At 36.2% G+C, this 15,095-nt stretch overlaps 2 protein-coding genes across 4 annotated transcripts in view; both read right to left on the bottom strand.

Annotated features, from left to right (window-relative positions):
* Positions 1–340: 340 nt before the first annotated feature.
* LOC110099687 (UDP-glucuronate 4-epimerase 1-like) lies at positions 341–2,090 on the bottom strand. The gene has a single exon (XM_020826914.2). The coding sequence runs from the start codon at positions 1,800–1,802 to the stop codon at positions 453–455; it is 1,350 nt and encodes a 449-aa protein (XP_020682573.1). The 5' UTR covers positions 1,803–2,090; the 3' UTR covers positions 341–452.
* A 2,276-nt stretch (positions 2,091–4,366) lies between these two features.
* LOC110099665 (vacuolar protein sorting-associated protein 35B-like) overlaps positions 4,367–15,095 on the bottom strand; it is a 45,473-nt gene continuing 34,744 nt past the window's right edge. For 2 of the 3 annotated variants that reach the window (XM_020826878.2, XM_028699997.1), the window contains 6 exons: positions 13,967–14,035; positions 13,806–13,886; positions 13,551–13,658; positions 13,365–13,468; positions 5,134–5,247; positions 4,549–4,759 (listed from right to left, as the gene is read on the bottom strand). In XM_020826878.2, coding sequence (XP_020682537.1) covers positions 4,549–4,759; positions 5,134–5,247; positions 13,365–13,468; positions 13,551–13,658; positions 13,806–13,886; positions 13,967–14,035 — 687 coding nt within the window. Of the gene's footprint in view, positions 4,760–5,133; positions 5,248–13,364; positions 13,469–13,550; positions 13,659–13,805; positions 13,887–13,966; positions 14,036–15,095 lie in introns of all 3 variants that reach the window. The other variant, XM_028699996.1, reaches the window with a different exon arrangement.

Raw genomic sequence — 15,095 nt, forward strand, 5'->3', positions numbered from 1 at the left:
TCCAGATCCAACGCCCCAATAAAAGCAAAAGCATCCTCCACCGCACGTCATCCCACCGCACACCCACGGGACGCACGATGGATATCCGCCGTACTATCCGCAACGTGTAGAAATCGTAGCCGTAGATTCCGTCCATCCTAGCTGTCCTCAAATTCATTCCATTCCCAGCTGGCGCCCATTCCTCGAGAATAAATTAGCATAAACCGAATTTACCAAACTACCCTAAAATCGGCGCACTTTTACGTGCATACCGCCAAGATTCCCGGTCCAAATTTTTATTTACTTCTCCTGAAAAGATTAATTACAAAAGTACCCAACCTAAAAAGAGATATTTTTAACGTTATTTAAAATTATAATATTATATAGATGATTAAAATAAAAATTATAGAATACCTGAGATCCGAAAATGGTAGAAGTGAAAATGATTTGGATATTTTGGGTAAAAAAGAAATTTACAGATTGGTCTTGAAGATTCCTCTGGCGGCGTGGCCGTAGTAGGAAATATACCACTTGACGAACTTCTTGAGTCCGGCGTCGATGTTGGTGGTTGGCTTGTAGCCGAGCTCGGCCATGGCGAGCGTGATATTCGCGTGGGTGAAGGGCACGTCGCCGTTGCTAGGCATCTCGATCACGTGCTTCTTGGCCTTCAGTTTTAGGTGGCGCTCAAGGATGGAGACAAGAGTTGGTACGTTGACGGGCGAGGTGTTGCCGAGATTGAAGATGCGGTAAGGGGCTGCGCCGCGCTTCTTTCCGCCGGAGCCTGTGGATTTTCCGGCGGTGTCGAGGGCGGCGAGGCAGCCGCGGACGATGTCGTCGATGTAGGTGAAGTCGCGAGCGAGGTTGAGGCCGTCGCGGCCGCGGTAGATGGTGATGGGTTTTCCGGCGAGGATGGCTTTGGTGAAGAAGAAATAGGCCATGTCGGGGCGGCCCCATGGGCCGTAGACGGTGAAGAATCGGAGGCCGGTGATGGAGAGGCCGTGGATGTGGTTGTAGGTATGGGTGATTTCTTCGCCGGCTTTTTTGGTGGCGGCGTAGAGGGAGGCGGGGCGATCGGTGCGGTGGGATTCGGAGAAGGGGACAATGTCGTTGAGGCCGTAGACGGAGGAGGAAGAAGCCCAGATGAAGGCGGGTTGGGGGTCGGCGGATTTGACGGCTTCGAGGAGGGTAACGAGGCCGGCTATATTGGAGTGGATGTAAGAGGAAGGGTTTTCAATGGCGTAACGGACACCGGCCTGCGCTGCGAGGTGGAGGACGTGGGAAAATGGGACGATATCGAAGAGCTTGGAGAGGAGGCGGGCGTCGTTGATATCGCCATCGACGATGAAGATGGAATGTGAGGAAAGGTGGGAGCGGCGAGCTTTTTTGAGGGAAGGGTCGTAATACGAGTTGAAGTTGTCAAGCCCGACGATGCCGTCGCCGCGTTTGCGGAGGGCTAGAGAGCAGTGGGAGCCGATGAAACCTGCGGCGCCGGTGACGAGGACAGTGAGGCCGGACGGGCGACGAGGGGAGGCGGAGACACGGACCTGGCGTTCCCACTGGAGGCCGCCCCAGGAATGGGCGGAGGAAAGGCGAGAGGATGACGAGAGGAAGGGTTGGAAGGAGAGGAAGGATGCGGTTAGGGCGATGAGGAAGATGACCCAGAGGAAGATGGTGGTTGAGGAGGCGAAGCAGCGTTGGTACTGACGGTGAAATTGGTGAGAGCGTTCGATCTTGAACTTACCGGGGGTGGAGGGGAACAACTCGTCCTCCTTTAGAGCACGCATCTTCGCCGACGCGAACGCCACCGGCGCAGCTTTCTCCATCCGTCTTTCGTTATCCCTGCTGTGATTTTGGCTTGTTCAGAGATGTTATTGGATTATTCGACTGAATTGCAGGTTGGAGAAAGGAGAGGACGATTGGATGGGCGAAATTGGAAATTGGCGAGGAGAAATGGGAAACGTGTGTGGAAGCAGAGCAGAGGGAAATTAGGGTTTTTTTTTCTGCGCCTGCTAAGAGCAAACGGTGATGGAGAAAGGACATAAATAGCAGCAATGGAGGATGGGAGAGGAGGAGGAGGACCGACAGAAAAACGCGTAAACGCGGCAGCCATCGCTCTCTCTCTCGAACTGTCGAACTGTATATTTGCTTTTTTAAGAAAAAGACAATTTTATCTAAATTTTATTATATGCGTGAAAATTATAAAATATAAAGATTCAGATTATCAGATATCATACAAATAAATTAAAATTAAAATCAACAATTATATGTAATTTATTTAATTAAAAAAAAATATCTCTTTTAAAAATTTTTATTCTTGTCTGTATATTAGAATCCTTTCACAACCGGATGCGATTGATCTATCTATCATTAAATTATAAAATATGATTCATACATTGGCATCAAGATGCGCTCACTCATTGATAAATAACATAGTTATTAAAAAAATAATTAAATTATCATTAGATTACGATTTTTTAAAGTTCTTAATAAGCTAATTATTAAATAATATGTAAGCATGTTCTTGAATGTAAATTGTCGAAATTTAAAATTTGCGTTCAAATTTATTCAATTGATTAAGGTTTTATTGAGATGATTTTCTTACTGCTTTTTAAAGTAATTTAAAAAAAAAAAACAAAAATTTTATATTAAAAACTGTTTTAAGAAGCGGTAAGAAAGTCGTCCCAAATGAAACTTAAATAAGCAAATTTAACCTATATTCATTGAGTGCTAGTTCTCACTTATACTTCTAAGTAGAAGGTTAAATGCTCCATATTTAACTAAACAAACCATTTATTCTAAATTTGCAAATTTAGTCAAATGATGGGAATAATCTTTTTCAAGTGATACCAATAATCTAATTACTTTTAGCTATTGCTTGAGTTTTAGGGTAAGGAGGGTGAGGAATGAGGATCTTTAACAATTGTTTTAACTTTATGAATTTCATACAGATTATTAGTTATGTAGGGAGATACAGAGGAAGTCAAATGATATTCCACATGCAATAATTTATGAAGAAATAAATCACAAAAACTTACTCAAATGAACAATTTTCATTACTATAAGATGAAATTTAAGATATCACACTTTTTCATTACTATAAGATGTATTTGTTGCTACTTCCTTTCTTTTTATTCAGAGTGATGGTGAAATAGATGTGTATATTATCAGTAGAATTCAAGTTGGATGGTTGAAGTGGAAGAATGCATTGGGCTTATTGTGTGATAGAAGAGTACCCCTCAAACTTAAGGAAAAATTTTATAAGATGATGGTGAGACCTACAATGCTTTATGGTGCTGAACGTTGGGCATTAAAAGAGAAGCATAATACTAAGTTAAGCGTTGCAGAGATGAGGTTGCTCAGGTGGATGAGGCTTTACCCTTAGAGATTGGATACAAAATGAGCATATACGTGAAAAGGTTGGAGTAGCTCCAATGAAAAACAATATTAGAGAGAGTTGCCTTAGATGATTTGGTCACATAAAATGACAGCTTTCTGATGACCCGATTAGGAAAGTAGAGGTATTAAATTTGGCTTATGTTAAGAAAGGTAGAGGTAAGCCTAAAAAAACTTGATTAGAAAATATTAGAAGTGATATTGCTTTATTAGATAAATGATTTATGTAGATGACACCACCTAGTAGGACAAAAGCTTGATATTGTTGTACACTTTTTAAAATCATAATAATAAATTTTGTCATAGATTATATATAACAAAAAAATATATATATATAGAACAAAACTATTTATATAAAACTATTTTCACCAATATATAGAACAAAAAAAAAAAAAGAAACTATTTATATAAAAGATAATGATTATTATTTTTTGATTGTTGCTCAACTATTTTCACCAATATATTGAACCAAAATATATATATATATATATATATATATATATATATATGAGGCTAAATGATGGAAACTTGTTATGAACAATGAAGCATCTTTTTTGAACTCCCAAGCCAAGAGGTACCCAAACAGAAGAACCACCATAGCTTGGATTCCTTTGAGTGTTAAGTTGGTCCACAAGAAAGGTTATGAACATATAAAATATATAAAAAAAAAAGTATTAGCAATGCTCATTTGGATTGTTTTGAGAAATATGCTTTAGCCAACTTCTCTAATTTGGCTAAGTCATTGTCACCCAAATAATCAAATTTGTTCTCATGGGCCTGAATAAGATGGCATTTTAGGTCCTATTTTCACCAATGACCAAGATATTCTTCATTATATGCTTCAACAAGCAGTTGATAAGGATTGGATTGATAGATATCAATTTAAGTTTTATTTGGAACAACTTTCTTACTGTATTATTAAATTGGTTTAAAGCTGTTGTTGTAAAAGTAGCTTCTTAGCATATTTTTTTTTTTTGAAAGAAGCAAAAAAAAATAGTCAAATAAAAATTGTGATTGTGATATAAACAAAACAGTAAAAAAATTATCTCATTCGATAGGTTTCAAAAAATTATGAACTAATCACTTTGTTTCCGCAATTTGGTTCCGAAATAGAACTATGTAGGTTTCAGTAAGTCAAAATTCAACAGAATTTATTACCTTGGCATGTGGATTATATTAAACCTTGATTAGTTCAAACTTTTCGCCAATGGAGCCACCTTTCTGCTTCTGGTACTGAATGTATCGAAGCGTGCTGGAAAAGAACGCATCAGCAGATGGAACTGAAATTGAGCTATCGCTTTGCATTTCGGTCATGATTAATTCAATCAGACCGTTGATTGCAGAGCTTGTAATATGAGGATTTCCTTTCTCGAAGAAGTACAGATACCTGCAAATAAAAACAAGAATAAATTCAGAAAGCCCTGAAAAATTTTGGTAAACATTTAGGGAATAAATTAGGGGACTATCAAAATTTTAGGCTTCGTTTGGGGCGATTTTCTTACTGCTTCATAAAGTAGTTTTAAAATTTTTGTACTAAAAAGCTGCTTTAAAAAGCAGAAAGAAAGTCGTCCCAAACAAGCTTTTAGTTAGGATGAATATCAAAATCATTGAAACTATTTTGAGATGAGCTCAATACATAGTTAATTAATATTCCACTCATCTTGAAATAGATATAGGAGTTTTGAGACCCCTCCAAATGTTTTTTTTATCAGAATATTTTTATACAAATTATCTCCAAACAAATATGACATGAATCCTTACTTGTTGAGTATTTCAACAAACAAAGTGACAGGCCCACTGCTACCCTTTGTAACATTTGCCATTTGCTGGGCAGCATTTGCAATCTTCAAGGCACGTTTTAAGCATAGGAGAACTCTACAGGCATAAGATGAGTTAAAAATAAAGGAAAATAGACCACAAATTGTGCATCCATAGAAACATAGAAGGTTAAAATAAAAAAAGGGAGATTTACATACATACCACCTAATACTATTCTATTTACATATTTAATATCTAAAACTTTAATATTACATACATACCACCCATAGTTCATTTTGATATCAAATATGAGTGGTAGAAATGAAATATATGAGTGGTAGGAAAGAAATAAAAGTGATATATTTGATATTAAAATAATATAGGTTAGTATGCATATAATATTAAAGTTTTGAGTGTTAGATATGTAAATAGTATGTTATAAAGTGGTATGTATGTAAATTTCCAAAAAAAAAAATCTTGAATCCATATTCGAAAAACAGAATACTAATATAGAACCCAACTATCAGATGGCAATCCTTTGGGTCAGCTCTAAAAAGTACCCCAGATATGTTCAAGTCAGGCCCTATGAGAAGTAATCGAAAATGCATTCTATCATTTAGTAGAAGATTTGTTGAGGTGATCAGATACACAGCCATTTGAAAACTTCTCCAGAATATTCATCTTTTGGTAGAGGGGGAACATAAATTTGGCAGATCAAATATTGGCCATTCACGATTACCAAAATTTGGTTTTATATGATCATAAACGAGCTTAAATGTTATTTAGGGCTCATTACTGCCTGTTCATCTTTTGATATAAATCCAAAAAAGAATTGTTCACAACTATTCAAGCTAATGCCTCATTTTGAAATGCATTCTGTTCATGGTGGGTAGCATGTGAAGATGTTTTTTTTGGTATGGCGAGAGCTATTCCAGCCTGGCCGTCTGATGTGACGGAATGCAACCATTAAATTGATCTAATTAAGCATAACATTTGACATAACTTATAGATTTTGTTAGACCGGTCGGTCCAGGTTGGACCGGCTGACGGGCGAAACAACGGAAAAGCTCCGCCTTTCTACACGCCGAAGGAGCCGCTAAAGCGAACAGACTGTTTTAGGAAGGATTTTTGAGGGAGTTAGGCGGAAAATTTGAATGCATGGATTGTTTATGGATTTCCTTTTGATTTGTATGCATTAAATACTTTGTTTTCCTAGGGTTAGGGCGTCTTGAATTTGGCTGAAATTTGAGATCTCCTAAATTTAGGTTTTTCTTTGGGCTCTAACGGCATCTAGAGATTTTGATGCGGACATCAGTCAGAGATTTCGACACGTGTACCATCGACGGAGGCGTAGAGCCGTAGATCAATGACCACGATTCATAGTCTCTACTTTTGACATATTTGTTGTAATTTTTATTTATGTTATTTCAGTTTCCTAGTCTACCCCTGAGGGTAGTGAGTGTCTTTTGTAGCCCCATGGGCATTTGTGTTTTTTTTTTTTTTCTTTTTAGACTTGAGATCCATATATAAGGGTCTCCATGCTTTGTATGAGAATTAGTTGATGAATGAAAATTTCTTTCCGTTGAGATCTCTTTATGAGTTCGTGAGATTTCCCAAGATCTCTTTGTGATTTCTTAAGGAAATAGCATTGTGAATCTCTTTGTGAGCTATTGTGGGAGTGGTGTTCAAGGCTTGTCGTTTGATATTTCTTTTTCTCTCCAATCCCTTCTTCCTTTACTTAGCCAAAATTTCCCCTTCTCTTCTCAATTCCCCACCACCACACAAGCTCCACCGCCGGCCTCCCTTGGCCGGCCCAGCCGCCCTCCCAGCACCCAAGCCGCCGGCCTTCCCTCCCCACCGCTTCCACGGCCGCCCCACACCAGCCCGCCGGCCAACCTGCTGTCAAAAAATTTGAAATCCAATTTCAAAGCCTTAAATTCTTTCCTAATCTACATCCTCATCCATTAGGAAAGTTGCCTTTTAATTTCTTTTCATTTAACCGTTAAATTCCAACGTATCTATGGGCTCAAGCCATTTAGGAAACTTTCATTCTAGAGCAAATCTGAAAATCAAATTTCAGATTTGATACCTCCGTGAGTTATTCTCTAGAGGGCCCACTTAATTAATATTAATTTCTCTCTTAGCTCTCCATATGGCCGGCCACCCCCTCCTCCTCTATTCTCTCTCCAATCACCACTTAAATGCCACTTTAATTCCCCTCCCTCTCTTTCTCTAATTTCAAATTTCAAATCTGAATTTGAAATTAAATTTGCGATTCTTATTAAGAATATGAAATTAAATTCAGATTTGGCTCCTCTCCTCATAGCCTCACCCGCTCCCCTCTTCCTCCCAAACTGTGACCCCGCACCCTTTCCCAAACCCACGGCCCAATCCTCCCAAGCCCACACCGCCGGCTTTCTCCCCCTTCCCTTAGCCTTCTCATCATCCCAATCCCTTGCAATCATGTATGGCGAATCCCGAAGTTGACCACGGATTCGTACTCGACGCCCACGGAGACATCCACATCGTTCGATCACCATTCTTTGACGCCGGGTTTGGTTTTGACGACACCGTTGAAGATTACTTGAACCGAATCCTCCCCCATCTCGTGGACATCCTCGACGATCAATTCTCGGACTACGAGTGGACCATCAACGGCCATCCACCCGTTTCTCCACCTCCACCACCACCGCATCCCTCTCCATCACTACGGATCGTCTGCGCCGTCTACCTTGGAGTGATTTCGTTTCTTGTATGGTTCTTCTTCCTCCGACAACCCTAGACGTAGAAGAGTGACTTTGAGCCTCAAGGTGAGACGATCACTTTATTAACCGTCGGATTCTAGTTGACTAATCATTTCATTACTCTTGTTTAAGTTGTTATTTTAAAGAACTTGCAAATTTAGTTGTAATGGATTGCCTAAGCATCGTTTGCTTCTAAGAGCTTTCTTGATTCTTCAATTTTGAGACACCTTAAGATTAATTTTATCATTACTCCAACAACTTTTATTAATTTCTTAAAACAACTCCTGGTTTTACATCAGATTTGGGAGAGATCAATCCTCCCCTCGAATAGAGGATCAATTGTATCTTGCTATTTTCCGTTTCTCTTTCATCAAATAATACAAATTATGTACTCTTTTTGTGATTTTGTGCAGATTTTTGTGGAGAATTCTTGCTGTTTTCCGAAGATTAATAGGAAATACTTGAGATCTACAAGTGTTTCCTATCAGATTTCAAATCATTCAAGTACTTACGCTAGAAACTAAAACAATTTAATTATGAAATCGTCTAAACTCCATTTTCAATCATTTTATAGTTGAACAATAGTTCAATGAGATGAATCCAATTACATAAAAAATGTTTGGATTTGAGCTCAAATGGGCCTAAATTAAGTACTTTGAAGTATAATTGAAAACTTATTGATACCATTTCAGGGTCAAACGTTCTCCAAATTTTGATAGTTGAATCAAACGTTTAGATGAGACAAATTTTATGAGTTCAAGGTAACTTAATTTTCAATTCACTATGATATTAAAATATATAGCATTATCTACGGAGATATATTCATATCGTCTAATGAAGTTTTTTGATATAAATGACTAAAATAACACTCCAAACATATACAAATATGCCTTGTTTTTACTCATTTGGGGGAACTTAGGTGGAGAGAATTCTTAAATATAATGAATTCTAAAGCTCTAAAAGGTGTTCGGACCTCAACTGGTCACTTTTGAATTTTGCCTGTTTAGAATCCTAATCAACCTTTTTTGGTTGCTTGCGCTTACTCTAACCATGATGACAACCTCTCAAATCACCTTCCAATAATATAGTTAGCCAAAAGTTTGTTACCATACTTGTTAACGGCGAATGGCGCACCATGGCACAAAGGTCCTATTTGAACCATGGCGCATAGCGTACAGCGCGGCGCGCACCATTTTGAACATGAAGCAAATTATAAAAGAATTATAAAATAATAAGCATGAATATGAAATATCATTAAATTGAAAGACAAACTATTAACAATCCAACATAATTTTAAATCCAATAAGTAGTCAATCTTTATACAACTAAAATATATTTAAATGAAAGTAAATATCATTAAGAAGATAATAATATGCAATCTAACATTTATCTTAATACTTTTAATATATTTAAAAATTAGAAAATATATTATCTTAAAAAATATATATAAAAAATATTTATAATTACATTAAAAATATTTTAAAACAAATGGTGCGCGCTAGTTTGCGTCGTGCGCCATGTGCCATGGCGCGCTGTGGAGCAAATAGCGTGCGCCATTTTGAACGTTTGCGCCGCGCCATACACATGGCGTCGTAGGTTCGCCGCGCCGCGCCGTGCACCATGGCGCGCGCTATTTTGCGCCTTTGACATCTATGTTTGTTACTACTGTAGAATGATGCTGATGATTACAGTTGCCTGTTTGATGTCGTCTAGTATCTTTTGAGGCTAACAGGCAACAACCATTGCCGATCGTTTGTCATTACAAAGCATTGACTAATGCTGACAACCAACGTTACTCATCCTTTGAAGATTGATATTGATAATTGACAACAATTGCCCTCTCATGATTGTTGTTCCCTTTCTAGCATCATCCACCATCAGCTAATGTCAATAATAATTTTTTGATTGTTGTTTAGCTATAAAAACTCTAATAATTGAGAAAGATATAAAGAGGCCCGTAAGGAGTCTAAGAAAGTAATTCGCAATGCAAAGATTTTAGCTTTTAATAATTTATATAATAGATTAGATACTAAGGAGGGCGAAAGATATATTTATAAGTTAGCTAAACAAAGAGATATGATTAGTAAAGATTTAGTTCAAGTGAATTGTATTAAGAATGAAGATTAAAAAGTGCTTTTATTAGAAAATGATATTCAACAAAGGTGGATGAGATATTTAGCTAAACTTTTTAATAAAGATTATGAGAATGCAATTGACTTTAGTGACCTTAGCACCCTAAATGAAAATAAATATTTTTGTTTTTATTGGCGTATTAGTAAAATCGAAGTTAAAGAGACTTTAAAGAAAATGAAGTGTGCAAAAGCTATTGGACCTGATGATATTCCAATAGAGGTGTGGAAATGCTTAGGAGATGAAAGAATTTTTTGTCTTACTAATCTTTTTAATATTATTTTGAAAACTAAAAGGATGCAAGAAGAGTGGAGAATGTGTGTAGATTCATATTTTAAAGAATAAAGGTGATGAATAAGTTTGTGCGAATTATAGGGGAATTAAGTCATTTTCGTGAAAACCCCGTAAGATCATTTTAAAACTATGGGAGAGATATAAAAACTATACATTTATTGAGAGGTTTGATGGAGAAGTATAGAGAGAATAAGGAGGATCAATATATGATTTTTATTGATTTAGAAAAAGCATATATGATAAAGTTCCAAGAGAAGTGCTATGGAGAGTTCAACATAATAAAAGGGTTAATAATGCTTATATTCAAGTTATTAAGGATATGTATGCACTATGCAGGAGCTGTTACATGTGTTCAAATGCAAGGTGGTTTGGCCAAGTATTTTCCTATTTCAGTTGGATTACATCAAGGAGCAACCTTAAGCCCATATCTTTTTGCATTAGTTATGGATGTTCTCATTAGACATTTGCAAGAGGTTGTACCGTAGTGTGTGCTTTTTACTGATGATATTCTTCTTGTTGATATTTGATAAGACTAGAGAGGGAGTTGAAGGTAAACTTGAATTATGGAGGTCAACCTTAGAGTTTAAAGGCTTTCATTGAGTAGATCTAAAATTGAATATATGGAGTGTAATTTTAGTAATAATAGATCTAGTGGGGGGATTGTGATTCTGGGAGATCAAGTTATTAATAAGAGCACAAGTTTTAGATATCTTGGGTCTATTGTTCAAAGTGATGGTGAAATAGATGAGGATATTATTAGTAGAGTTCAAGTTGGATGGCTGAAGTGGAGGAATGCATCGAGCTTGTATGTGATAGAAAGATTAGAGAGAGTCGCCTTAGATGGTTTGGTCACATAAAATGGCAGCCTTCCAATGACCCGATTAAAAAAGTAGATGTATTATATTTGACTTATATTAAGAAAGGCAGAGGTAGACCTAAAAAAACTGGTTAGAAAGTATTAAAAATGATATTTGTTTATTAGATTTAGATGAGAATTTGACCCTTAAAAGAACAATGGAGAAAAATGATTCATGTAGCTGACCCCACATTGTGGGATAAAGGCTTGTTGTTGTCGTTAGTTAACATTGACAGCGGTTATCGCCTGTTCTATGAAGCCTGTCATTGCTTGTTCTTTGATGCCAATGCTCGCTATCACTTTTTCCAAGATTCTCCACCATCATTACATGAAATAACCTTGAAGTATTGACATTGTAATCCCACCTCTTAAATTTGAATAGAAGGCCGGATCTTTTTAATCTTCAACCTACATAAAGAAACTAACTCAGTTAAGTTAGGACTTTTGCTTTTTCTCTTTTTTAGTTTCTACATAAAAAAATCCTGCGCTTCTTTTGTTGTGGGCTATTTACTATGTGCATGCAAGATATTTGAGCAATACTAAAATAACAAACTCCCCTTGTCGCAAATGAACTTGCACAATCTAAATAAATATTTGAGAGTGAACCTTGTCCCATTAAAGGGATAGCCATGCCAACAACGATATCTTAGCTTTGAATAAAAAATCAAGATAGGAATGTAGGATAACCTTGAATGTTGTGAAGATCTTGATTAATCTAGGAGATGGGGGGAAACATGCCTATTCATAAAGTTATCTCATACATGATGATTTATCTTGATTAAGGAGAGCGTGCTCGATCATATTTTCTAAGGGCAAGGGCAAGGGTCACTGGATCATTAGGAAAGTAAATCTTTTTATGAAGTATTGCTAAGGCATTGCCGATGACGGTGGAACATGACACTGCTCTCCTTTAACCATCATCCTAACAAAATGTACAACCAAATCTAACTAGGTGATATGTTTCATGAAAAAAATTAAAAATATTTTCCACCTCAATAGGGGATGTGGCTCCTTCCACCTTTCATCCTCCACCTTCCACCCCAATTTATAAAGTGGAGGCCAAAATGTCCTTCATGTTATTTTTCTCCTTAGATCTAAAATTTTAGAAGAAAGTAGATATATGATAATGCATATATCAATAAGCACTCTTTCCAATGTCACCAAGAACTTTAGAAAACTCACTTCTTTGACCCCTCAAAAGATTTTCAATTAAGAAAACATAACATAGAAATTGTTAACCAACATCTATTCTAGAATCTTTCTAGTAAAACTTATTTTAAGAAAAAAATATAAACAAATTTGCAGAAAAATTATGCATCAAGGGGAGCATCCACAAAAATGCACAAATCACAATAATTTTTTATATTTTGCAATCATCTAAAGATAAAATTCAACAAAGTTATGATTTTGGAGATTTTCATAATCAAATGAAAATATTTTGGCATGAGAAAATTTATGGTAGCTCGTGCAACAAGCAACAAATACAAAAAAAAAAAAAATCAATTATTGGTTTAATCATAGAAATTTTATACAAAAAAAAAAAAAAAAAGAAATTTTATACAAAATAAAAAAAAAAAAAATCCAAGCATTAAGATAATAAAATTTTACACCCAAAATTTTTGGGATTGTGGAAGAACCTACATAAAAAAATTTGGTTAAAGTATGAGATTGATTATTTTCCTTTTTTAAATATTTAAATTAGGAAATAATTTTTAAAAATGCTAAATCATGGACAACAAATTTGGACCCCAAGGCTAGAGTGATGTGGGCAGCACAAGGCAATGACCTAGGCCTACCAACACTTAGTTTGGGCCATTCAAGTTTGTTTTCCGACCCGAATATGACTTTTTAGATGTTTGAGGATCTCTTGAAACCATTGTTAGCATTACAAACTCAATTTTGAAAATTTTGGAGCCTAAAGAACCCTTCTGAGTGAATTTTCAGGCTAAACGAGCCTAAATCAAATACTTATACTTGTAATTGTAAACTTCCTGAATCTATTTATGGCCTCAAACAACAAATATTCAGGTAAAGGCAGTTACCGAGAAGTCATAAATAACAAGAGACAAATTTGAATGAATAGATATAGAGTCAATGGCCATATATGCCAAAGAAAAATGGGTTTGCAAGAACTCTCAAAGCCGCTGCTAATCAGTCTTCAGGTACAGAAATAAAAGCATTAAAGGAAAGAAAGTATCTGCAAAACTTACCTTTCTCCGTCCTTGATTCCATCTTGATCATCAACCCAAAAGAGGTGTGAGCAAGCATAAACTGCACTGCACTGATCAGGCTTTTTCAAAAGCTTTGCAGAATACTGCCAGGAAAAAGGAAGAAATGAACTCTGAAGTTCATAATAAACAGAATTAAAAATGAATGAGCATGGGCATAAAACCCACCCCTGTGGCCTTATGGGTTAGTGTATCTCTATTCTCAACTCCAAATACGTTCATCCTTTGCAGAGTTCCGATAATTAGGTGAATTGCCGTCACTTGAGCTTTTGAATCCTACATAGATTATAAGGAAAGAAAATAAAAGATAGTAACAAAATGAATAATAGTAGTAGTCACAACAAATCATTTCATTGAGCAAATAACCATTGATAAAATAATAACACCTAATTAGGCATGAATAATTGTAGTCTAGTTTCTTACTGCAACTTCTTCTTCATATAATATAAATGCCTGAGTAAAAAACTCATACGCAATGGGTTCAAGATCACAATCATTGGCAGCCTGAGAAAATATCAAATCAGAAACAATAGCTGCTGTTGAAGGGAGATTAGAGATATAACCTCAATTGAAAGTCTACAAACCTCTGCACATTGTAAGTACAACCTCAAGGAAAGTTCGGGTGAAGGAACAGATGATAGTGCCTCAATGGTCTGAAAAATATCGACAACAGAAAAATAATGAATAAAAAACATGCAAATCAAGGAGATTAGGAGAAGAAAGGATGCCAACTCAAGCTCTATCATTGTCAATGAGTAACTTCGTATTTGAGAGACTGCAATATAAATGTTTCTGCTAGGAAGTGCTCATAGAAATCGAATAATCCTTGGTTGAAGTGTGGCATCATAAAGATTATGTAAGCTTTTTTCGTTTCCACCAATCATCAAAGAGTTGAGTGAGGGATTTTACATAGTGACTATTCTGAATGCTAATTTAAGGATTTTTGTCGAAAGCCTTACATTAAGCAAAATCTAATTTGATTGACTATTTTTGTGTTCTAAATCTTTGTTGTGTAATCTATTGCTTGATCTAAATCATTGCTTTATTGTTTTCAATCACCGTTTAAATCAAGGAAGTTGACTAATTGCTCTTGCTCTTTCAAAAAGGCATATAGTTTCAAAAGCATCAACACACACATTTAGTTCTACATCACAAACACTCTTGCATGCGAAAATGTGCAAGCATCTGTCTTCAAATAAAAAGTTGCACACATTTTAATGATAATATTCACATAAAGATTTGAATAAGGGTAGTTTTCAAACATTTTGTGAAATGTGCAAGCACATCAAAAGCAGGGCTTTCTGTAAAGCACGTCAACCACTGAAAAAAAAAATCATGCTCACACCCAAGTATGATAATAACTAAAAGTTGGAATCAAGATTGTTCTTAAAGATCTACATGATGACCCACTTCGAGAACTGTGCAGTGATTTTGAAAAATGATCAATCATTATAAAATTAATGAAACTCTTCTTCAAACTCAAATATATTATCTAGTTGTTGCACAATGTTCTCGAGCAGGTTGCCTTGCTATAGGGGAGTGCCATAAGTCCCACATTTAAAATTTGATCCTTTATGTCCTAGGTATCGATAAGACTTGATCCCTATGATAAACATTTACACAATGAAAGAATGATTTTAAATATTCTCTCACAGTCTAATCAAACAAACTTACATCTCGCGCATTGTGAATCAAATGCTTGATCGTGAATCT

Source organism: Dendrobium catenatum, unplaced genomic scaffold (genome assembly GCF_001605985.2).
Source record: "Dendrobium catenatum unplaced genomic scaffold, ASM160598v2 fragScaff_scaffold_1427, whole genome shotgun sequence".
NCBI classification, from domain to species: Eukaryota; Viridiplantae; Streptophyta; class Magnoliopsida; order Asparagales; family Orchidaceae; genus Dendrobium; species Dendrobium catenatum.